Consider the following 25,238-nt stretch of genomic DNA (forward strand, 5'->3'; position numbering starts at 1 on the left):
CAAAACAAACAGAACTTTACTCAGACTAATGATGGTGTCATAATGTATCCCTGCTGAGCTCTGAGATGGACAACAGACACAGACAGTGAGAGATCCTCTTCTTACCCCTGGCGGCCATGTTCCCCAGACATAGTGGTCTTCGAGGTAGGACCCCGCTCCTCTCTCTTCTGATTAATAGTAGACTGGAGACCTGGAAACAAACACAACTACATACACTGCAAAAACAAGAAAAAAAAGTTATAAAATGAGTGATTAATTACTTGAAATAAGCAAAATGATCTGCCAACAGAACAGGAAAATTGGACTTGCCAAGACCTCTCAAAATAAGTTTATATCTAGCCTCGAAAAACCCATACATATCTTAATACAAGTGTGTTCTTACTTAAAACAAGTACATTTGTCTAGATAAAAAGACAATATTTAAGGATTATTCTCTCAATATTTAGGAAAATGTGCTTAAATTCAGAATATACTAGTGCCATAATCTTTAAATAAGGTTATATATTAGGCAACATATCTTAAAATCAGTACAGCTACACTTAAAACAAGTATATTTTTCGAGATACAAGTATTATTTTCTCAATATTTAGAAAAATGTTCTTAAATTCAGAATATGCTAGTGCCATAATCTTTAAATAAGGTTATATATTAGGCAACATATCTTACAATCAGTACAGCTACACTTAAAACAAGTACATTTGTCCGGATACAAAGAAAATATTTAAGAATTATTTTCTTAATATGTAGAAAAATATACTTCAATTTATCATCATCATCCAATACTATTGCAATATGATATGAATCTGAATCAATTTCTTTTCACTTCTTTATTGGTATTCAATTTGCAGATTGGAAGAACCAGAACATGAGGGCCATTATTGTTTACCCCATTAATGCCTAAGAACACCTTAGGCGAAAAAAAACTCTAAAACCAGAGCATTGTGTCAAAACAACTTCCTAAAGATTTTTTATTTTATTTTTTAACTGCACAGATTGTCAACGTGTACTTAAATATTTTGAAATATTTGTAAGACAAACCCCTCACAAAAGTAGAAACACTCTAACTTCTCATCAGAAACTCGAACTTCTCGTAGAAACACGCATATGTTGCATCAGGCCTTAAAGGGTAATTCCGGTGTAAAATGGATTTGGGATATGTTTTGTATGATAGTGAGTTGAAACGTTCATTTTGGAGCACAAAAACCGCATGTAGACGCTTTCTTCAGTTGGCTGTTTTTAGCCGATTCAATCAAAACGCTATAAACTTGGAACGAAGGGGGCAGTGGTTATGGTAAAAACTAAATCGCTATTTTAAACCACTTAAAAGGCTAGAAGTAGCCCGACACTTCTTTGGTAGTATAATAAGGGTCTTAACATATAAAACGAGGCATTGAGGATTTTGTAAGTGTACAGATTGTTTATTAAAAAGGACATTTTACACACACAATACCATCAGTAGATCACCCGTCGACGCCATTGTTTTTAAGACTCGATAGGTAAATTAACGAACAGAGATTGTGACATCCGTCAGCAACACGCAAGCTCTGTGTTCGCCAATCTACTAATCGAGTCTTAAAAACAAAATGGCAGCAGTACCAATCATCACTATTGGACAATCTCCGGAGGCAGATGAAGGACTTGGTAAAGAAGCCTTCAGAAGGCACAACAAGTCAACTTGAAAATGATGCAATGGATATATTTGACAATTTCATTGACCCCTTTGCTAATATTGCAACAACATTTCGACAGAACAGCGTCATTAGGAAGCATTTCAGCTGTGTGGATGCAGAGGAAATTCCAATTGCTCCCACCATAATTAGAAAGAAACATGGACGATCCAGAGAATGTCTCATCAAAGACAAAGTATTTTATTATGTACCATTAGTTAAAAGTCTAGAGCAGTTATTATCCCATCCAAGGGTTTTGACTATGATTGAAAAGGGACCCCAGAGGTGCAGGGAAGTTTTTTTTAATGACATTGTTGATGGTGCTCTTTTAAAATCAGATCCCTTATTTTCAGAGAAACCAAATGCACTGCAGATTGTTCTATACACGGATAAAATACAGATCTGTAATCCACTTGGATCATTTGCATCAAAAAATAAGTTGTTAATGGTGTACTACACCCTTGGAAATATAAATCCAAAATATAGATCTAAGTTGGCATCTATTAGGCTACTTGCTATGGCTAGATCAGCAGACCTCCGTCAATCTGGTGTAGAAGTCATATTGAATAGAATCAAAGAAGATGTGGATGCATTGTACAGTGGTGTTAAAATCCAAACTGTTAATGGAGAGAAAATGATATTTGGTGCTATGGTCTCTCTGTGGCGACACTCTGGCACAGCATGAACTAGCAGGGTTCAAAGAGGGTGTGGGCTTTGCCTACAGTAAGTGTAGACACTGTGAGTGTTCTTTTGAGGACATGCAGTCACAATTCAACGAGGATGCATATACTAAAAGGACATTGGAGATGCATGTCAGGCAGTGTGATGAAATAGAAAAGGCGAACACAGACTTGCTTCGCAACAGCCTGAGAACAACATATGGGATAAATCGAAGGAGTAAGTTAGTTGAATTCCCATCCTTTGATATTATTCAGCAAACCCCGCAAGACATTATGCATGTTATTCTGGAGGGCATTGCTCCATTGGAAATCAAATGTGTCTTGAATCATCTTATTGAGTCAGGACAAATAAGTCTGGACTCTGTGAATTCGGTCATTCTTGGTTTCCCTTATTCCCCTCCTGATGTTAGAGATCGGCCATCCCTAATTGCTCTAAGTACACTAACGTCAAGTGATGGTAAGCTAAAACAGTCATCTGGGCAAATGCTTGTCCTACTTAAGATATCGCCATTTGTTTTTGAGAGTTTGGAAGCCAATGCACTCTCCAATTTATAACTGAGTTAATAGCGATTGTTCAAATAGTGTTTGCACCTGTTCTTAGCATTGCAACTGTTTCTAGGTTGAAGTCACTAATTGAAAATCATTTGAAGCATTGGAAGGAGCTTTTTCCAGACCACAATGTTACACCTAAACAGCATTATATGATACATTTGCCATCACAGATACAATCATTGGGTCCAATGATCAGACATATGTGTATGCGTTTCGAGTCTAAACATTGTCTCTTTAAACAATGGGCTTCCAAGCTTAATTTTAAAAATGTATGCAGGTCTTTGATTAATCAGAACCAAATATATGAAAGTTGTCAAAATGTTGACCCTTCCAAGCAACCAATTTTTTCAAATGAAAAAGAGATGGGACCTGTATCTGAGGTTAAAGATCTACAATATTTACGTGGAAAATTGAGAGACTTTCTAGGTTTCAATGAAATACACCATGCTGCATCAGTCAAATGGCTTGTGATAAATGGTAATAAATACATAACTGAGAAGTCCATGATCCTTGCCAAAGTACTGAATGGTAATATGCCAGAATTTGGACTGGTCAAAAACATCTTTATTGTTGATTCTAGGCTTTATTGTTTGGAATATCAACCATTTCAAACTATAAACCTTGATAGAAATGCCATGGCTTATCAAGTTCAGCGTCCACACCTTGCACAGGCCAATGATTTGGCTGATGCTGAAAAGCTGGTCGATTTTATCTCTTATTACACAATTAGCAGCAAGAGCCAAACGTATGTACAAGTAAAATACCATCTTGAGGATGTTCAATAACAGGTTATAATGCCTTATTAAGATAATTCAGGAAAGAAACACTTAAATCAAGTGAAATGCTCTGACGCAAAAACTGCCTGGTAAGAAGAAATATCTTGACAGACAAAAAACAAGAATATTTTGCCTTGATTTAAGATATTTCATCTTTGCTAGATTTCAGTTTCCCCTGGTCATTCAGCGTTTGGTTATTCCCTGCTTATATGGAACCTGCTTTTTGTCATTGCTGTTCTCAGTCTCAACGAGGGGAAAGACATGGAGAAGCTGCCCAGTGTTTACTACAAACCACTGATAACTTTATCACTCACACTGAATGTCTCTCAAGGCTTCGAGTGCATCTGCAGGGGAACCAGAAGACAGATACGCTCACTATGAGGAAATCATCCTCTGAGGTTTCCTGTCCTGTTGAGCCAGTCTGACTGACGACCTTAAACTGACTTCCTCAGGACGTTTAGATCACAACCACATCCCCAGATCTTGAAATTACAATCATGACAATAATACAATTATAATGGCCATTTTAATAACATTAATAATACAAATACTACAATAATAATTATTATAACAATTATACAGATGTTACAATAATAAACATAATAGTAATAATTATTATAATAATACAGTAATTATCATAATAATCAAAATGTTCGAAGTAAAACGCTAATTAGGTGAGTGCTGCATGCAGCGCTCACCTATTGTTCTTCATAAGCGTTATTCTTTCTTTCTTTCTTTCTTTCTTTCTTCATGCATTTCTTCCATTATTTCTTTCTTTCCTTCTTTCCCTCCTTTTTTCTTTTTTTCTTTCTTTCTTTCTCTACCAACTTTGTGATCTATCAAATCATATATATATTCATATTTTAAAATATTCAGAATTGCTTGGAATCGCGCGCTTCTTTTCAGATTTTTAAAATATTGTAAACTTTTTAAGATATTCTACTTTTAAAATATTATCTTTTTTTTAACATGGGAGTCTGGTACTTCAAACTGTTTAAGACCTAACTAAATACATTTTTCAACCGTTTATCTTCGTTCAAACCATTTAACAAATCTAAACAATTGTATCTTCAATAATATCCGAACGGAATTTCAATATCATTTAAACTTTCTTCAGAATCACAGTTTTAGTTTCAAAACGTCATATTCTGTTGGTCCCATTGAAGCCGTCTGCCCATTCAGACACTAAAATTACTAAGACATCGTAACTCGGTCAAATTTCAACCGTTTACCATCATTCAAACCGTTAAACAAATCTACACACTTGTATCTTCAATAATATCCAATTGGCCTGAGTCAAAAAGTTGTGAAAGGTTAAACTTTTCAGGCAGCGACGGATCCGTCGGCCAATCAGACTGCGTTATGCAAACATAAGCAAAGACACTGTCCAATGAAATCGTGTTTGTAATGCAACCCGTAAAAACACATGGATACGTCAAAAAGCCCCCATCCGTCGACGGACGCATGTAGTGTGAACAAGGCGTCAGGGCGAGATCTCCTGCATGGCAACATGGACCAGCAGGTGCTGTGTTCCAATATCCATACTTCCATGAGTACACTTAAACGTAGTACACTATCCGCACTCACTAAGTGCACTATTTTTCAGATGTCAGTGTTGTTCCAAATCGAATACTCTGGTGCACTAACCGGAAATTACGATCACGACTGCCGCCGCGGCTCCTCCCCCGCAATAAGCATCCCGCTTTGAACGCTGAACTATTTACGCCTAGCAGCTATAAAAAGCTATAAAAGCTATTAAAACTGCAAAATGCCTCTAGTAATGCAGGCTATGTGGAAAATGCGCAGACTTTGGCTCAGCCTGGCTCCGCCCTCTTCCGCTACGTAACTAAGATGGCTGCCGTTGAGTACGAAAAGTGTACATCCCCATACACTTCACGATTTGACCGTTTGAGTACACCATCCGGGTCCTTTCAGTACACTTATTTTCGCCCGATCTGAATCGGAATGGCCTACGTACTCAAACTTAGGCTAGTAAGTACGGATAGTATGGATATTGGAACACGGCACAGGTCATGTATCACTATCTACAAAAACTAAGCTAAAGCACTGCAGGCATCCTGTTGGGGCTTTAGATCTACCAAAGAACTGGTCCTGTCTGGGCCCTAGTTCTACTAAAGCACTGGTCCTGTCTGGGCCTTAGATCTACTAAAGCACTGGTCCTGAATGGGCCTTAGATCTACTAAAGCACTGGTCCTGTCTGGGCCTTAGATCTACTAAAGCACTGGTCTTGTCTGGGCCTTAGATCTACTAAAGTACTGGTCCTGTCTGAGCTCACGGTAAATTTTAAATGATGCATAACCTTCACTAGGCGCAAATATTAAACGACAACGAAATATAGATTATTGTAGAGCATAGATTATTATAACAGTATGAAGGAATTACTCCTACTGCCCTGTGTAAAAAGAGTCATACATCAAAATCTTTTTTCAAAATAAGAGTATCTTCCTAATCTTTTCAAAATAAGTTTCTTACATTTCGGCAAGTTGGCCTCCCCATCCACCGGCTGTAAGCCCTCCATAGGGTGGACAGGTTCGTTGACTTCCTCCGCACCACCATCATCCTCCTCCTCTTCCACCTCCTTGATCGGGACAGAACAAACATCAATAGGCGCGTTCCGACTGAGGGACTTTTCCCTCTAGTGAGCCGCTGTGGGTGTGGCTTGGGAGAGAGGATCCGCCCACCTTCACAGTTTAGCGGCTCAGTAAGCGGCTCAGGCAGTACCTGCCTCGGTGTAGGAGCTTTCTGAGCCGCTCCTACCTAGTCAACGATGTTTGGATACAGTTGAGGCGGGTCATTGACATTAAATATAGCATTGAGTATGTATTGTAGTAAAGTATGCATGTGGGTATGCAACCACACTTTAACATTACAGAAAAAAGGCTTACCATTGGCCCCTTGTCTAAGAATTTGCATTTCGCTGATTTAAATTCCTTAACACAGCGACACTTACGCTGTTGCTGTCTTCTGCTCCCTCCTGCTGCTCTGGGCTTCAACACAAAACAAACAAACTTTACTCAGACTAATGATGGTGTCATGATGTATCCCTGCTGAGCTCTGAGATGGACAACAGTCACAGACAGTGAGAGATCCTCTTCTTACCCCTGGCGGCCATGTTCCCCAGACATAGTGGTCTTCGAGGTAGGACCCCGCTCCTCTCTCTTCTGATTAATAGTAGACTGGAGACCTGGAAACAAACACAACTATTGTTTCTCTGGTCATTCAGTGTTTGGTTATTCCCTGCTTTTATGGAACCTGCTTATTGCTGTTCATTGCTGTTCTCAGTCTCAACGAGGGGAAAGACGTTGAGACGCTGCCCAGTGTTTACTGCAAACCACTGATAACTATCACTCACACTGAATGTCTCTCAGGGCTTCAAGTGCGTTCTGCAGGGGAACCAAAAGACAGATATGCTCACTATGAGAAAATCATCCTCTGGGGTTTTCTGTTCTGTTGAACCAGTCTGACTGACGACCTTAAATGGACTTCCTCATGACGTTTAGATCACAACCACATCCCCAGATCTTGAAATTACAATCATGACAATAATACAATTATAATGGCCATTTTAATAACATTAATTATACAAATACTACAATAATTATTATTACAACAATAATACTGACGTTAGAATAATAAACATAGTAGTTATAATCATAATAATAATTATAATCATAATACAATAATACAATCATCATAATATTCAAAATGTTCCAAGTAAAACGCTAATTAGAATAATAATATTCAAAGGATATTCAGAAGAAAACTTAGATGAACATAAAATACATTTTAATGCCACTAAATGTTGACACACAAACTACATACACTATAAAGTTTGTCACAACAGTTTAAAAAGCATAATTTTCAACTTGAAATACGTTTTCATAAATAAAACCCAACCTATGAATTATGATATGACTGAGCGTGTTGACTACAGTACCTTGTCTTCTCCCTGCTGTGATGAAGAGCTCAGCTCCAAACCGTCCCACACAACAAGGAAAGGATGATGTTTAAACTTTAAACTCCTCTCAGATTATTATATAGGCTCCATGCAGTCGGTCGTTAGGGCGGTTCCAGAAAAAGCTATTTCCTGATAAGGCCTTCTCTTGAATAGCAGCCAAATTCATTTGCACAACACATATCTTCTCTCGTGAGGAACGGTTTTGTTGGCATCAAGAGGTGCCAAAAACTCGCCCTCTTGTGATGTCACAGTCTCCTAACTCCTACTAGATGTTTCGTAGATGGCTAGCGACGGTGAAATCACAAGAGGGCGTGTCATTGAAGGATGTACATCCTCTAGGTGGCTATGAAAAACTACAACCTGAGATGGCTGCCACAGAAGAAGGATTCAGAATGACAGAGTTGTGTTTGCAAGTCAAACTACAACATCCAGGATGTATTGGTATAATACAACACAATTCAACAAGGAACAGTGAAACACAAATATATAAACATCACATTCCCAAGAGACGTTAGAGAGGGCTACTGTCAGCTAATCTCGCTAGCAAACTGAAGTTGGTCCCCCATGAGCTAGCATCTGGGCTCTTCACCTGTGACCATATTAATGACACACCCAGACGTGCCTTATTAACTACTTATTCTACTTTGGTTGATTCAGTGACACAAACTTTAAAGGTCCCATGGCATGCCATGGATGCTTTAATATAGATATTAGTGGGCCCCTAACACAATATTTGAAGACGTTCCCGAAATTCAGCCGTGGTGCAGATATACAGCCACTTCGAGCCAGTTGGACATTGAGCTTTCCCCAAACGCGCCGTTTCCGTGTCTTTAATGCAAATGAGGTGGAGAGAGGCGGGTCAAGGAGGAGGGTGGGTGTGTGGCCCTGAGCAGCTTGCGGGCACGGTACCATGCGCTCTGTTTACAGTGGATGCATCGCAATGGCGAGGTGCACACAGTCTTCGGCCGTGTTCTGTAAATATTCTAGAACACTCCGGGTGCTCCGGCGGGAGTCCTGGAGCTCTATATCTAAATAATATCATATTATACATAGATATCTATATCCTATAATATATATTATCATGGCCAAAAGCTGTGTGCTCCTCCAGACGATATTATGAATCTGCGTCGGGTTCTCCGACGTCTCTGGTTCTTCCACGTCCACATCAATCTGAAGATTGGATAGACAAATATGCATTGTATCCTATTCTGATACAATTGTGTCGATGCAATATTGATATGATATATTCACAGTATTGTATTACAATATGGCAACAGTCTTTATACTATATGTACCACCTAATTGCAACTTTATACAAGAAAGGTGTTTCTAAACAATTTTATACATTAAAATATGTAACATGGCCTCATAAAGCGAAAACATATGTCATTAGTATTTTGATGGAGGAAGTAGTATTAGTATATTGATCACACCAGTGTTTCATTGATGCTCTCTAAGAGATATTGCTTTGATAGCTGTGTTTACTTTTTGGTGGAAAAAAATCCGATTTAAGAAGAATTTGTGTAGTTTTATGCTCTGACACATGATTGAAGTGCCAGTTGAGTTTGAACAGGTGAGGAGTGAGTTAGACTTATTGGTAAGTAGTTGTTGCATTTTGAAGGCCAGTGTTTCCAGGTGAACCAAGTGTGCTAAATGATGAGATTTGTGCTTAAAGTTTTGCAAAAATGTGATTTTGAACTTCTATGTGTGTGAAAAAAGTGGAATTGTGCTTAGAGTTTAGCAGTCTGGAGTCTTGTAGTTGATACATGAGCTTCAAGTTTTCAGACTTGTGTGCATAGATCCATTCTTTGTGTGTATACATTCGAGAAAAACTGTAACAGCGTTGTTGTCGACAAACTCTCCCAGGTAGGAAGTTCTGTCTATAGACTTTAGAAATTGCGATTAAAAGAGGTGAAGAGACAATTTCTCACAAGCAACAGCAGGTCGTTCATTTTGTAATATAAAAACCATTAAATTCAAACATCGCACCGACCGGCGTATCAACACACAAGTCACGTGATCTTAAAGAGACAGCGTCCCTATAACACAAAACGAAAACATGTCAACACAAGACTACACTTTGTTGCTCAAATGTAGTATATAACTCTCCTCCTTGAGCCTCCCGAAATGTTTTTACAGTTTGTTGCTCAAACTTATTATTACCCTCCTCCTTGAGCCTCCCGAAATGTCTTGCGACATTGATATCCCCCCTCCCCCCTGCGGACTGTTTTGGTTGTTTTATTTTTCCTATGTTTTTAGTGTATGCTATGTGTGACTGTAGGCTACTGCTGCCTGTCTTGGCCAGGACACTTGAAGAGATGTTTAACCTCTATGATGATTATTATTTTCAATTAGCCAATTGTAGTTGCCATGCATTCTAAAATGTCAATGCACTTTTCAGCCCTGAATAACAGTAAAAGCTATTTAATAATTGATTTGCATGCAAATTATACTACAGTTTCCATTAAACAATTGCCCCTGTTACCTATAAATTGACTTATTTTATAATTTAATCAAAATGCTCACACACTAGCTGCTTTCAGAAATTGGGGGAAAAGTAAACATTTTTAGAGCAGAAGGCCAGGTTGAAAAAAATGGTATCTGATTTTATAGAGTAATATGACAATATAAATTTTGTTCAATCTGTTGAGGAGAAATAAGCCTAACTCATGATTTTTACAATAGCGCCACCTTTGGGTGCAGTACCACAACGGTGCACTACCACTTACGGCATAGGCTGCAGTACGACTTTGGCAGAATTTAAAAAAAAAAATAAAAAAAAACGTTACAGAAACAACAGCGGACCAAGCAGCTTCGCTGCTTGGACCCCTAATAAAACAACTAAAACAGTCCGCAGAGGGGAGGGGGGACATCAATATCCCAAGACATTTTGGGAGGCTCAAGGAGAAGAGTAATATTAAGTTTGAGCAACAAAGTGTAAAGACATTTCGGGAGGCTCAAGGAGGAGAGAGTAATATTACATTTGAGAAACAAATTGTAGTCTTGCGGTGGACTCTATAGACATAATTCATCATATTGTGTTATTAACATGTTTCGTTCTATGTTATCGGGATGCTGTTTCTCTGAGATCACGTGACTCATTTGTTGATATGCCGGCCGGCGTGATGTTTGAATTTAACGTTTTTTATAATACAAAATGAACGACCTGCTGTTGCTTGTCGACGTGAGAAATTGTCTCTTCACTTCTTTTATCGTCTATAGACAGAACGTCTTACCTGGGAGAGTTTGTCGACGGCGACACCGTTAAAACAGACGGAAGGGGGGAGGGGGGGATATCAATATCACAAGACATTGCGGGATGCGGGATCGATCTTGCCGTTGTCTTTCAACGTGCAAGGGTGTGCGTGCGTGTGTGCATGTGTGTGCGTGTCGCAGGGGAGCCGAAAAGGGGGGGTAAAGGAGACGGATTCTAGGGGCCCATGATGGAGGGGGGCCCAGAGAGGCCCCTAATGATGATGAAATTATAATACAGAAAAAATAATGACACTAAGTTTCATTCTTTTCATGGGGCCCGAAATCCCTAGCGGCGCCCCTGTGCGTGTGTGAATGCGTTGTCCTGCGCTGCCTTTGTCTTGAAACGTCTGCGTCAGGATGCGCGTGTGTGTTGTTGTACATGATTGTGCATGTGTTTGTGTGTATGCGTGCGCATGTGCAGGCGTGCGTGCGTGCAGTGTACGTGTGCGTTTGCGAGTGCTGTGCACTGACCAACTTGAGTAACTTGTCCGACAGGCCTGCTATTGTATAGTAGTAAGATGAAAGTGAATTGTTGGTTAATGCTTAATACTGCATTAACTTATGTTAATTAATGGATAATTAATGCATTGTAAAGTGTTAATGAAATCATGGTATTTCTTTTCTGTAACTGAGGAGGTAATGTGAAGCGATGCATCAGTGACTTAGTGTCTCTACCTGCTGTTTGAACCATCTAGTGTGTCTTTGTATTTCTCTGTGCTTCTAGACATTACAGCTCTGTCCATCGTTCATATTTTAGTAAGTGGTTATTCTTCATTGTTGAGTGAAGTCATGGAACAGCGTCCTATAAGATGTTAGTCTGACAGGAGTTTGAACTGGGAGGGGAACTGGACCACTGGTTGATTCACCACATCATCCTTTCCTTGTTGTTGTGTTGGACGGTTTGGTGCTGAGCTCCTCATCACAGCAGGGAGAAGACAAGGTACTGTAGTCAACACGCTCTGATATATCATAATTAGAACTACTAAGTCAGATGGAGAAACAGAACGGACACGTTAAAGAAATAATGACGCCAGGCGCTGAACATGAAGTCTCCTTTTGACAGAAGACATTTTGATCTTCATCACCAGCTTCTCAGCCCCCCTTCATGCATTAATGACATCATTCAAAGCTTTGGTTCACTTTCAGGTTATAAAAAAAATGCAATAAAACAGTTCATTATCTGTAACAACGACCGTCACATGACCTGAAGGAGTGATATATCACTCTTGATCGAAGGAGGTCCACTTGTCAAGTCGTTGTGGCCGTTCTTAGTGTTTGTTTGGCAACATCGGCCTGGGTAGCCTGTCCTGCATGGACGCAGTATCATGAAGAGCTGCAACTCTCTGAGGAGTTCTTAGAAAAGCTTCTAAGTGTGCTGCAGCATACACCGTGCAACTCTTAAGAACAGCTGAATACATTCTTAATATATTATTGTTGAGTCCTTAAAGTGGCCTCTCAAAGATTTTCAGTTAGGGACTAACTGTCTGTTGAGGTAACACGAGGGTGATGAGCCTGAGGCCTGCTGATCCAAGCCTTTACATTTGCAGTATTATGAATGTTATTAACAGGGATCTATGGGAACAAATACCTTCTATCACCAAAGGTGTCGCCAAAGTAGTAATAAAGTCTTTGAGATTACCACTTTAAAGTCTGCGTTACTGAATCAACAAAAGAAGAAGAAGAAGCTAATAAGGCACGTCTAGGTGTGTCATTAATCTACGTTACGTTAGCACAGGTGAAGAGCCCAGATGATAGCTCATTGTGGAGCCAACTTTCGTATGCCAGCTAGATTAGCTAGTGGTAGTTCTCTCTAATGTCTCTTGTCAATTTTTTTTTTAATATTTGAGTTTCACTGTTCCTTGTGTCTCACCACTCCCACATCCTGGATGTCGTAGTTGCACTCTTAAAAACACAACATTGTTATTCTGGATCCTTCTTGTACGGCAGCCATCTTAGGTTTTAGCTTTTCTTAGCCTCTGAGAGAATGTACATACTTTCAATGGCACGCCATCTTGTGATGTCCCCGTCTCTAAACATCTACAAAACGTCTTGTAGGAGTTAGGAGACTGTGTCATCACAAGAAGGCGTGTTTTTGGCACCTCTTGATGCCAACAAAACCGTTCCTAACGAGAGAAGATATGTGTTGTGTAAAGTAATTTGGCTGCTATTCAGGAGAAGGCCCAATCAGGAAATAGCTGCTGCTGGAACTGCCCTAACGACCGACTGCATGGACACCATGAGACACATCTTCAGGGAGAAGCCGACTCCACCCTTAAGATACAGACGAGGAGATATGAATTAGAGTGGACAACATGGATCTGCCACCCTTATGGACCCTTTGTTACATTATTTTATACATTCAGTTAATAGTCTGTAGAATTTCCACATCATCACTTATTTATGACATTTATCTTCTTTTAATTGCCAATTCTTTCTATTCTTTCTCTCTCTATTGAGCAGAAACATTGAAGTAGCTGAGATCAAAATGTGTATAAACCTGTACTGTTTCAACCTTCTGTGTTTAAAAATGCTTTTCCAATGAAAACACATTAAAGTGAAGGTCAGCTGACGTCTCGCTGTGTTTGAGCGTCAACAGAGTGATGTTATGAATGGACAACCCTGTCTCATCAAAATTAGGTTCCCAGAGAACTATTACGTTAGTTCTCAATTACGTTTGTCAAAAAAACGTATTTTGTCTGTGATTACGTTTTATTGAACGTATCGCAAATACGTTCGTTCTCAGCCTATTTTTTGCCATTTATTGACCTCGATGATTATGTTTGGTTGAAACGTATCCAAGATATGTTAAATGTCAACGTATAGCACATTATTGTCATTAAGGCATGTTTCCCTTTCGGGGAACGTTTCATTAAGCGTATTTTGTCTGAAACACGTAGGCCTATCTTGGCCGTGAATACGTTTTATCGAACATATCATTTCAGATGACCCATCCAAGATTTCTATCGGCCTCCTATCATACAAAGAGCAATATTGTCTGAGTACTATGCCGAGAGGCACTTACAACATAAAGTATAAAATAGTCCTAACGGACTTGCATCCACTGGAGAATGCTCGATCGTAGCCGGCGGCTTCATTACAAGCACTAATCCATCTTGATCTGTGAAGTTGATGAATTGTCACTTTTAGGTTTTCTACCCAGTTACCAAAAAAAGAAACATTTGGAACATATGCGCTGTGGCAAGCACATGGTTTGCATGTATACTTCGAAGGCAAAAAAAATCTTAAATACAAGAAAACACAAAAACCTACATTCAACCAGTGGGGTATGGCCCCTGACTCTCTGAGGAGGTAGGTACCTCCAGGTACCCCCTCCAGGCCAGGGCGCCCTGAATTTATGTTTATTAACAGCTCCTCCACCGGGGTCAAGACAATTTGAGGGCCAGATCCAGTCTGCCGACTGTCCTATACTAATACGATGGTGGGAAAAGCTTACCAGTTTGTATGTTTTTTATGCTTCATTTTTATACTTGATCTGCTGACCGCTTGGAAGCCATCGGAGAGCATATTTTTTTTAGAAGAAAGGGGTTATGTGGTAGGATCTTTAAGAATGCTTAACTGGGATATTTATATATTCATGTCTCAAATATTAAGGATCATGCTTTTGACATACACTAACGCATTTACGCGGTCAGCGATCCGCTGCCAGGCTTTGGTTCTCCGGGTTGCAGAGGCTTTAGCGTTCCCTTTTCTTGTGATAATGTCCTTCTCCTCGTCATAGCTCTCCAGGAGAACCTGGAGTTCCATTTCATTGAAATAAGCGGCCCGTTTCGCCATTTCGATCAGGGTTTCCATGATCCATACATCACGTCTTTTTAGGTTTGGCGTGGACGCGCACAACCCTGTGTTAACCAACCCCGAGTTGATTGAACTAATGCATAACCGCTGCTGTGGAACCGAAAACTCTGGGTTAGTCAGCACAGGGTCAATCAACCTAGAGTTCAGCGTTAACTCAGTGTTTGTTAAACCTCAGTTCGTGGAACACCCCTCTGCTGCTTAATGTTATGATGACAGCTGAGTTTACATTCACGGTAATATTACTACCACCAGACGGGGATTAAGGCACAGGCTAGCCAAGGCTGCAGCCTAGGGGCCCAGGTGTTCAAAGGGCCCTGGATTTGCCAGACTATTTAACATTTATACTTGAAATAAAAAAAAACTTGACCCCTATTGGTCATAGCATGATACATAATAATCCATCACGTCTACTGGACAGAATAGCGGCAAGATTTCAGAATAGTTGATGTATAGCACTAAGACTATTTAAGACTTGTGCTGCCTGCGACTAATGCAAGCAGGGAGCACTTGTTTTTAAAACGTGCGCCAGAAAAATATAGACTGAGATCCACGATGGGCCGAAACAGACTGAATCACCTATCTCAGGTCGATTGAAAGCGATATTCTGCGCAAATAATTGTTTTAATCATAATTGATCAGTAAGGGGGCCTCACACCAATAGTAGCCTAGGGACCAATGAGCACATTCATCCGCCAACTGTTATACTTGAACGATAGTCAGTGGTACTGTGGCACAAAAGCAACAGAATCTTTGGCGCCATCTGCCGGCGGATTCCCTCTGCGCTGAGAATTACATTCAGACAGTGTTGATGGATTAAACCTCTGACAAGCACACCAACATGAATTGGCACAGGACTGTGTGAATGAAAAGCAATATCTGTGCATGAGTTGGTTCTGTGGTGGGTAATAACCTTGACACCAGTGTTTGTATGCTCACTGAATGTAGCAATCATCGTTTTTGTCAAAGATTTGGTTATATGTCAAAAGAGACGCGACCACAACAGTGATTCTGCGGTAAGGTTGCTCCCCAGACCAGGAGGAGGACGAGATCGGCCGCCTCCTTCTGGGACAATCCAAACCTCCCATGGGAACGCCCCTTGGCTCTTAGTTACTTTGTACGCCAACGCAAACTTCCCACTGTCACATGAACGCCCCCAGGCTCTTCGTCACCTTGTATACCAACGCAAACTTCCAACTGGCACCTGAACACCCCCTGGTTTTTCGTTACTTTGTATGCCAACGCAAACTTCCCACTGTGACATCAACACCACCTGGCTTTTAATTACTTTGGACAACCAACGCAAACTTCCCACTGTCACATGATGCCCCCTGGCTCCTCGTTACTTTGTAAACCAACGCAAACATCCCACTGTCACATGAACGCCCCCTTGCTCTTCCTCACTTTGTACACCAACGCAAACTTCCCACTGGGACATGAACACCCCATGTCTCTTCGTTACTTTGTGCATCAATGCAAACTTCCCACAGTCACCTGGACGCCCCCTTGCTCTTTCTCACTTTGTACAGCAAGGCAAACTTCCCACTGGGACTTGAACGCCCCCTGACTCCTCGTTACTTTTTAGACCAAAGCAAACTTCCCACTGACACGCGAATGCCCCCTGGCTCCTTGTTACTTTGTACACCAACGCAGCGTTGACTTCCTTGTGTTTGCAGACCACGTGACAGTTTCACCGATCCGGTGTGAAGACCCAGCGGGAGGTACGGAGATGACGCAGGTGACCACCGAACCGTTCGGGGACGTCGACGAGGGTTCCGTGGAGAAGTGGGTCCTGCGGTCCTCCCTCGTCACGGTGGAAGTCCTCACCCTCGGTTGCATCATCAGATCGATCCGTTGCTCGGACAGGAAGGGAAGGGTGGATGACGTGGTCCAGGGGTACGACCACCTGGAAGGTACATGACAGGAAGGGACGGCGGGATGACTCGGTGCAGGGGTACGACCACCTGGGAGGTGCAGCTACAGCTGTTTAGCAGCGCTACCCGCTGGGTTGAACTTGTAAAGTAGCAGTACATTATCCCAGGGAAGAGTTGTACATTACGGGGGTAGACTGACTCCCTGCCTATTCTGTAGGGTGTAGTGTTGGGGCTACGCCTAATTTCCACCGGGGACGTAAGCGCCGCGGTCACCGCTGCTGATCGCTGCCACTCAATGAAACCGTCCCCACCGGGCGCGCTTCGGAACGTCTCAGCAGCGTCCCAGCCAGGAGGCGCTATCATTCCCTAATTCTATTAACTTCTATTTTTGACGCGAACCGTTGCTGAACCGCGTCAATTTCAACAGAGCATATCGAGCCGGGCAATAAGTGAAAAAGTAAAAGCCGTAGAGCATCCGGTCAATTTTCAAAATAAAACACAATACTCAGCTCATGTAGCCTATCACAACTTCACATCAACATTACGTCATGACCGGTGGTGGCACCAGGTCAGCAGTCAATCAATCAAAGGGTCTCAGAGGGTCAGCAACATGGACGACGAGAGACTGATTGTCGAAGTGGAGCAACATAAAATAATTTATGAAATAAATCATCCTTTTTATAAGGACAATGTCAGAAAGGACAAAGGCTTGCATTTAATTGCAGTAATTTTGGGAGTGGAAGGTGAGTACATTAGGTTTAGGGTTATCGCGTGATCTCGCGTGAATACGGCTGGCTCGCAAGGCAGCGCTACGCTGCCGTTATGCGCCCGGTGGGGATTGACGCAGGGCAGAGTTCGCAGCCGTTCCGCGGTGCGTACGTCCCTGGTGGAAATCAGGCGTCTGTATAAAAGATCCCCCCACACGGCACAAGTAGGCGACTGACTGGGACAGGGTCTATCTGAAGTCTAGGGCTATCTATCTGAAGTCCATCCTGACAGGTGGTGGTCTAGCTCCTCCCCATCCTGACAGGTGAAGGTCAAGGGCTCCTCCCCATCCTGTCAGGTGAATGTCTAGCTCCTCCCCATCCTGTCAGGTGAATGTCTAGCTCCTCCCCATCCTGTCAGGTGAAGGTCTAGCTCCTCCCCATCCTGTCAGGTGAATGTCTAGCTCCTCCCCATCCTGTCAGGTGAATGTCTAGCTCCTCCCAAACCAGGCAGGTGAAGTCTAGGGTTATGTAAATTGTAGACTGTTTGTGAAGTAGTAATAACAGTAGTAACTAAAAAAACAAACAAAAAAAACACCAGCTCAAATATTTTAAATATCTGTGTGAAAAAGCCCTCATTTTAATATGAGCAACCTAAGGAATAATAACTGTCGGCTGCTGTATAGTATCGACTGTAAAGGGTGCGGCCCTGATGGGGTGTTCTCTGGCTCCAGGCTACGTCTCCGACCGGCGGTACTTCGGCGCGCTGGTGGGCCGCGTGGCCAACAGGATCGCCGGGGGGCGATTCGTGGTGGACGGGGTGGAGTATCAGCTGGCCGTCAACAACGGGCCCAACGCCCTGCACGGCGGGCTCAGGGGCTTCAACAAGGTCTGTAGTACGACGCCCCGATGCCGCTCTGTGTTGTCCTTCACCAAGGACTGGGTGGCCTCATTGCTCGCTACTCTACCAGCCTCACTGAGTTCTGTTATCTGTTAATGAAGGCACAAAATGAGAAGTCTTCCCCTGGCCAAAGGTCAGACTGTTGCTAGCTCCTCATCAACTACAAAAACAAAGCCAATCTTAAAGGCGACATGTTATACCACCAGGTGTGAGTGTGATAAGCCTTACAAGCTGTTTCGAAAAAATCTGCCCCATATGACATCACTAGTGGGCGTGTCAACCTAGATCTGTGCTGGATAGATCAGTCTACCAGCCTACCCAGTGGACTGTGGTAAACGTTGCTCATCTATGCAGCACAGATCTAGGTGGACACGCCCACTAGTGATGTGGGGCAGATTTTCGAAACGGCTTGTGAGGGTAATCGCACTCACACCTGGTGGTATAATAGGTCCCCTTTAAGTGTAAAGTACAAGGTGCGAAAACTAGACCAACAGATCTCCCACCTGTCCCCCCTCTCTCTCCCCCCTCTCCCCTCGAACCAAAACAGAGCTGGGACCTTGAGCCTTGCTGAAATCAGAGTTAACATGTTAGTGTTCACTGGACTTTGACACGAGGAGGAGCCAGTGGAAGAGCTGCTGTGAGTGCATCCCCCCCCTTCACAGGGGGAGGGATGCAACCTTGTTTCAATCACTTTATAAGTTGTGTAAACCCCAGTTTGAGCAGGAGAGCTTCTATCCAGGAGGTTCAAAAAGGTCTTAGTTATTTTGCATGAGCAACACATTGGGTTGCCTAAGAAGTGAGTGTGAGGGGCGTGGTCAAACAGCGTCAGAACGTCCCCGTGGCTTTAGCGACGGTGCCCAGACAGACACCTGCACCACTCTGTGTCTGAGCCCTTATGTCTTTACAAAAAAGTTCCCCCTTTAAGAGATCCTCACGTTGGTCGTACTCGTTGACCTGAACCACGTGTGTTCAGTGTGTAGTGCTGGAGGACAGTCCTGGAGCCCAGCTTTCCCCAGGTGTGTGTGTGTGTGTGTGTGTGTGTGTGTGTTTACTAAGACTCTCTCTCCTCCAGGCCGTCTGGCGGGCAGAGAGGGTTGAAGACGGCGTGTGTTTGAGGCACACCAGTCCAGACGGAGATCAGGGCTACCCAGGAGAAGTGCAGGTCGCTGTTACCTACACCCTGAAGGTACAGGCGCTGTCACCTACACCCTGAAGGTACAGGCGCTGTCACCTACACCCTGAAGGTACAGGCGCTGTCACCTACACACTGCAGGTACAGGCGCTGTCACCTACACCCTGAAGGTACAGGCGCTGTCACCTACACCCTGAAGGTACAGGCGCTGTCACCTACACCCTGAAGGTACAGGCGCTGTCACCTACACCCTGAAGGAACAGGAAGTACAGGCGGTTTTGGTTCCTGGGGCTCTGAGGAACCATTTAAGGATTCACTGATAGCTCTAGTTTATGTTTTTCTTTCTGATGAACAGACGCCATCTTTCAAGCCATTCTAGGTCTGACTTGAAACTTGCAGCATGATCCATGTTTCGTATTTATTTATTATGATCACCGGTTGCTTTAATTCCTTTCTAAATGTCTCTAAATGAATGTTTTTATTGAATTTGTATAGTTTTTGTAGATTTACTGTAGTTCTAATGTTTTCAGCTCTTCTCCTACCGTCCTGCAACTAATAGAACGCCTTGATAGAAACCAATAGAAGGCCCTGATAGAAACCAATAGAAGACCCTGATAGGAACCAATAGAAGACCCTGGTATAAACTAATAGAAGGTCCTGATAGAAGCCAATAGAATCTGCTGCTGTTCAGGAACACATGGGCAGCGGTCCATGTGTTCAAGGAAAGTTCTAGAGCCAATAGCCCTGAAGTTGAGCTGTGTTGAAATCCCTGGTGAAGGGAGGATGGCTGAGGAGCCGGTACCAGGCCAGCGCCTCCAGAACCAGCCCCATCAACCTCACCAACCACTCGTACTTCAACCTGGCGGGCCAGGTGAGTGACGCGGCCCTGCAGACCTCCTGCATGTGTCTCTCTCTGTCAGCCGTCCCTCGTCTCAGCGCCGGGTGCTTACAGTCGATAGTTCAAACCACACTAACCACTGACCTCACGAGGTCTTTGGTCGCATGATCCTACCGGTGTCCTTGAGCAAGCGAACATGCAGAGGCTAGCCAGGCTGAGAGGCAGAACGCTAGGTTCCTAGAACCTGGGGGCTTTGAGGCCGATGAGTGAACGACGTTGGCTCATTTCCATTTATTGATTTGCACAAACTGTACTGATGGTTTACTGACGGTGTAATGACCTTACTGACGGTGTACTGACGGTGGTCTGACCTATGCAAGAAAGATATCCCATAGTATAAATTATGATACAGGAAGTGATGAACACTGATAGAGGAACACACGCACACAAGGTACAGGAAGTAAGGAAAAACTAATAGAGGAACACAAACACAATAAAGGAAGTAAGGAAAACTGATAAAGGAACACACACACGTTATAGGAAGTAAGGAACACTGAAAGAGGAACACACACACACACACAATACAGGAAGTAAGGAACATTGATAGAGCAACACACAGAAGATACAGGAAGTAAGGAACACGGATAGTAGCCTGGCTAACGCCAGGCCTCATCTCATTCTACATTGAGAAGAGGTCTGGGAACCACACATTCATTTTCTCTTATTTGAGGTGGGGTTTACAATTGCCCGGAGCCGTTTATTGGGCGCTACGAATGTCTATCGTATGAGTCCGTACGTAGCTCATAGCCAATCGTATCAATCATACCATATGACGTATGTAGAGCGACAGAAATTCGATGAGGAAGAAGACGATGGGTGTGTCGCATAGACGTCGTCATCGCCTTGCCGTCCCTCCCCGTTCTTTGATTGGTTCCCCATCTCAGGCGAAAATCGGATCCATGGAATCCAGGCTGCCTAGCAGCGCGAAATGAAATCGCGCGCAAGGCAGCATGGGTATACTCAGGCTACACTGATAGAGGAGCACGGTAGAGAAACTGAGACCTCTTTGACGCGTGTTTCCTCACCGGCTGTCCGTCTTGTCCCGCAGGCCGTAGAAAACGTCTATGACCACGAGGTGTCCATCCAGGCCCAGTCCTACCTGCCTGTGGACGGGACCTCCATTCCTACAGGTCAGACAGACCCCACCGCACACCCACTCCAAGTGAAGGAGGAGGATGGGATGAGATGGTCCCTCGTTCATCCCCGATGGGGAGCTCAGGGGTCACAGCAGAGCAAACGAGAGCAATATAAAAGAGAGAAAAACTAGTTTGAAAAATGAAAGAACGAATAGGAAAGATATAACGATGGTTCTGGGATTCATCCAAAAGGAGAGTCTACCTGTAGGCCTACCTGCTGCCCCTCCCCCTACCTCCCTGATGCCCCTCCCCCCTACCTCCCGGACGCCCCTCCCCCTACCTCCCTGATGCCCCTCCCCCTACCTCCCTGATGCCCCTGCCCTATCCTCCTCTCTCTCAGGTGAGGTAAGAGCTGTGGAGGGCTCACCCTTTGACCTCCGGAAGCCATATCTGATTGGCTCTCTGCTCAAGCCCCTCCCAGGCCCAGGGTTCGATCACAACTTCTGTTTAGCCTCTCCAGGGGACCCATGGGCCCTCAGACCCGCTGCCAGGTGACCGTCAGCTCATGTGGGGTCCTCCCCCTCCTCCTCATTTCCTCCTCCTTTAGTCTCAGCTCCTCACCTCCTGACCTCATCTCCTCATCCTGCTCCTCCTAATTTCTTCCTCCTCCTCCTCTTAATCCTACTCCTCATTTCCTCCAACCCCTGCCCCTCATTTCTCCTTCCTCCTCCTCCTCGACACAGCTCCTCACCTCCTGACCTCATGTCCTGCTCATCTATCTTTTCTTCTCCTCCTCCCCCTCCTTATTTCCTCCTCCTCCTCCTCCTCCTCCCCCCCTCATTTCCTCCTCCTCCTCCCCCCCTCATTTCCTCCTCCTCCTCCCCCTCCTCATTTCCTCCTTGTCCTCCTCACATCTTTCGTCCTCACCTCCTGATCTCATCTCCTCCTCATCTCTCTTCTTTCCTCCTCTTCAGCTCCTCACCTCCTGACCTTATCATCTACTCCTCATTCTCTTCTTTCCTCCTCCTCCTCCTCCTCCTCCTCCTCATCTCAGCTCCTAAACTCCTGACCTCATCTCCTCCTCATCTCTCCTCCTCCCCTCCGGACCTCATAGGGTGTGTCATCCAGAGAGTGGGCGTGTCCTGGAGGTTTCCACCAGCCAACCAGGTGTCCAGTTCTACACGGCAAACTTCCTGGATGGCTCTGTGGTGGGGAAGGGAGGTTCCCGCTACGCCAAACACAGCTCCTTCTGCCTGGAGACGCAGAGCTGGCCTGACGCCATCAACAAGGTACGTCTGAACGCCCGCAGCATCGAGGGCTTCGCCGCCACCGAGACCACTTCCACACTAACTCCTAGGGCTGCTCCATTATGGAAAAAAATCATAATCACAATTACTTTGGTCAATATTTAAAAAGAAACGTTTCTACCTGATTATATTCGTTTGACCCACAGATCACGATCAAAATGTGATTAATTGCACACCCCTACTATCTTCTGTACCTTACTTAAAGCGTGGAAGCATTTGGGGATGGAATAAAGAAGAGAATTGCTGTACAGAGATACTCCATTCATCGATCATTTAAAGGCAACACTAACAGTAGTACTACATATACTCCTGTAGTACTAGTAGGCATACTGTAGTACTACTACACATACTGCAGCACTACTACACATACTCCTGCAGTACCACGTCAGTATGCGTTCATAATGAAGAATTTACTAAACGGCCATGCGTTCATAATGAAGATAAGGGTCTAAACACTCATGTGTTCATAATGAAGATAAGGGTCTAAACCCTCATGTGTTTATAATGAAGAAGTGAGCAGTGACTTAACGGTCATGTGTTCATGATGATGATTAGTGTTTAAACCCTCACGTGTTAATCATGAAGAAAGGTCAGAGATTCCAACCTCATGGGTTCATAATGAAGAAGTGAAGAGTGACTTAACCCTAAAGTGTTCATAATGCAGTAGTGAACAGTGATTAAACCCTCATGTGTTCATCAGCCCTCCTTCCCCTCATGTATGCTGCGTCCCGGGGAGGAGTATCTCCACGAGACCACCTTCAGCTTCTCCACCGTCTGAACCAGACGACCTCCGACCTTTGACCTGACTCCTGACCTCGACCTGGGCGACCTCCAGAGTCTCCATCAGTGACCTGGAGACATCTTGGTTTTCTCCTCAGTACTAAATCATCATAAACAAGATTTTCAAGTTGACCGGCATTATGACAGTCTATACGTATATCTGAAGTTGATTTGCATCGTCTCAACATTCATGTCCTATTTTATATACATTTTACATTATTGAGAAATTATTAAGTTATATGCATAATGTAATGTAATTATTTATATTTTCTCCAGGGCTGCTGCACCCCCTATATCCCTCTACATTTGGCGAGCCAGCCATTAGTGTTCTAACTCTACCGATAACACGACAGAGAGCAGGGACCTCTGTAAAGGGTTAGAGATATGGCCGAGTCGATGGGACAGAGGTCAAATGGGAAGGACTCTATGTAGTGTGAATATGGTAAGAGTAGGCAGGAGGGAATGAGTCGATTTGTATCTTAATTCCTGGTAGGTATAATTGTAAGTATACAGTGTAATGTATAATAAAATGGAGAACATGTTTTATTCAATTCTTCATTATATCATGTATTGACGGAAATATTCAGCGATAGGGTCAGAGAGATTGCCCACTGGCCCCTCCCGCCTGTGGGCACTATCACCCTTTGATATCAAACTATCATACCGGCATGTAGCCCTATTCTAGTAGTACCCCCAAATGAAATTATTAACCCCAAAGAATCATATCACCCTTTAAAATAATCACTGAAGGACTTTACTGGAATTCTTGGTACCGGAATCCTATAGCTGTACAAGTAGGTGAACAAGTAGCCGTCCATCACAAGTGAACAGGTTCTAAATGAGGCCATATCACCGATGGTTTATATTTTGGTCCTATTTTTTCGAAGAGGGAGAAATGTCAGTAGGTGCTACATTGTCGTGTTACCGTTACTGTAGAATATACCAATTCAACAGCTAGAATAAGAATAATAGAATAACCTTTATTGTCATTGCACAAGACCCAAATTTTGTTTGAGCAGTCCTCCAGTTGCACAGTTATATAAATATAAATATGAGATAATCTATAAAACTATATCAACAATAACGGCAATATATATGTATATATAAATAAAAAAAATATATGAATAAAATGTTTTCAATAGTCATTTGGGGATAAAATAAAGAAGAGAATTGCTGTACAGAGATACTCCATTCATCGATCCAAGTCCTTAAGTTTCGAAAGTGCAATAGTGCAATCATTTGTGTATGAGATGGGGAGTATCAGAGTGGCAGTAGAGTGGGAGTAGAGTTCAGTAGTGTCACAGCTCTATGGTAGAAGCTGTTCTGCAGTCTTGTTGTGCGGGCGCTCAGTGTCCTGTAACGTCTACCTGAGGGCAGGACGGTGAAGAGGCAGTGCCCAGGGTTTGTGCTGTCTCTAATGGCGCATTTCCACTGCAGGGTGCGGAACGGATCGGATCGCAAAGGTGCGGGTCGGATCGCGTTTCCACCGCCAAAAGTGGGCGTGACCCGGACTTTGCCGTACCCGTTCCGACCCCATTTTAGGGACTCCTCCGTTGCGGTACCCAAAACGAGACCAGACGCCTGAAAGGGTACCCTGGAATTCTAGCTACACCCCCCCTCCGTTGATTGGTCGACAGAATCGTCACTTCCGGGTGACGCGGGGATAAAAACAAACAAACAGTAGCCTCGAGGTATTATTCTTTACAATTAACATGTCGCGTAAAAAGCTTGCTTGGGCGAACAAGGAGGTGGAGACGTTCGTCTGCATTCTTGCGGAGGAAGACGTTGTTTACGATGTTTACGTAGCTGCCGCGGCGATCGACATCCGGCCTACCACAAAGGGT

At 43.4% G+C, this 25,238-nt stretch overlaps 2 protein-coding genes and 1 long non-coding RNA gene across 10 annotated transcripts in view; 2 read left to right on the forward strand and 1 right to left on the reverse strand.

Moving 5' to 3' along the window:
* Positions 1 to 25,238, reverse strand: part of LOC115559454 (neoverrucotoxin subunit beta) — a 544,561-nt gene that overhangs the window by 2,622 nt on the left and 516,701 nt on the right. Inside the window, exons 1-6 of one of the 7 annotated variants that reach the window (XR_003979578.1) lie at positions 7,634 to 7,738; positions 7,049 to 7,079; positions 6,796 to 6,880; positions 6,647 to 6,683; positions 6,169 to 6,274; positions 4,483 to 4,511 (exon numbers count right to left, since the gene is read on the reverse strand). Coding sequence is in view for 5 of the 7 variants with exons in the window: in XM_030378216.1 (XP_030234076.1) it covers positions 106 to 131 (26 nt within the window). In the remaining 2 variants the exon portion in view is untranslated. The other 6 variants (XR_003979579.1, XM_030378216.1, XM_030378215.1 and 3 more) reach the window with 6 other exon arrangements.
* Positions 16,161 to 24,488, forward strand: galm (galactose mutarotase). Of its 2 annotated transcripts, none has more exons than XM_030378211.1 (8): positions 16,161 to 16,693; positions 18,035 to 18,189; positions 19,274 to 19,387; positions 20,112 to 20,204; positions 21,280 to 21,361; positions 21,708 to 21,858; positions 22,422 to 22,596; positions 23,315 to 24,488. In XM_030378211.1, exons 1-8 carry the CDS (start codon positions 16,603 to 16,605, stop codon positions 23,390 to 23,392), a joined length of 939 nt encoding a protein of 312 aa, XP_030234071.1. In that variant the 5' UTR covers positions 16,161 to 16,602; the 3' UTR covers positions 23,393 to 24,488. The 2 variants fall into 2 exon arrangements, with proteins under 2 accessions (XP_030234071.1, XP_030234070.1); XM_030378210.1 differs by having other exon boundaries at positions 16,166 to 16,635; positions 23,315 to 24,486.
* LOC115559461 (uncharacterized) lies at positions 19,397 to 19,981 on the forward strand. The gene is made up of 2 exons (XR_003979581.1): positions 19,397 to 19,532; positions 19,591 to 19,981. It is a non-coding gene; the product is annotated as an uncharacterized LOC115559461 (long non-coding RNA).

The sequence above is a fragment of the Gadus morhua genome, chromosome 15, assembly GCF_902167405.1.
Source record: "Gadus morhua chromosome 15, gadMor3.0, whole genome shotgun sequence".
NCBI classification, from domain to species: Eukaryota; Metazoa; Chordata; class Actinopteri; order Gadiformes; family Gadidae; genus Gadus; species Gadus morhua.

Coding starts and splice junctions, on each gene's coding strand:
- galm (XM_030378210.1), top strand. CDS start 16,452: ATGACGCAGGTGACCACCGAACCGTTCGGGGACGTCGACGAGGGTTCC. Junction 21,362..21,707: donor CGGGACCTCCATTCCTACAG/GTCAGACAGACC, acceptor CCTCTCTCTCAG/GTGAGGTAAGAGCTGTGGAG. Junction 22,597..23,314: donor GGCCTGACGCCATCAACAAG/GTACGTCTGAAC, acceptor TGTGTTCATCAG/CCCTCCTTCCCCTCATGTAT.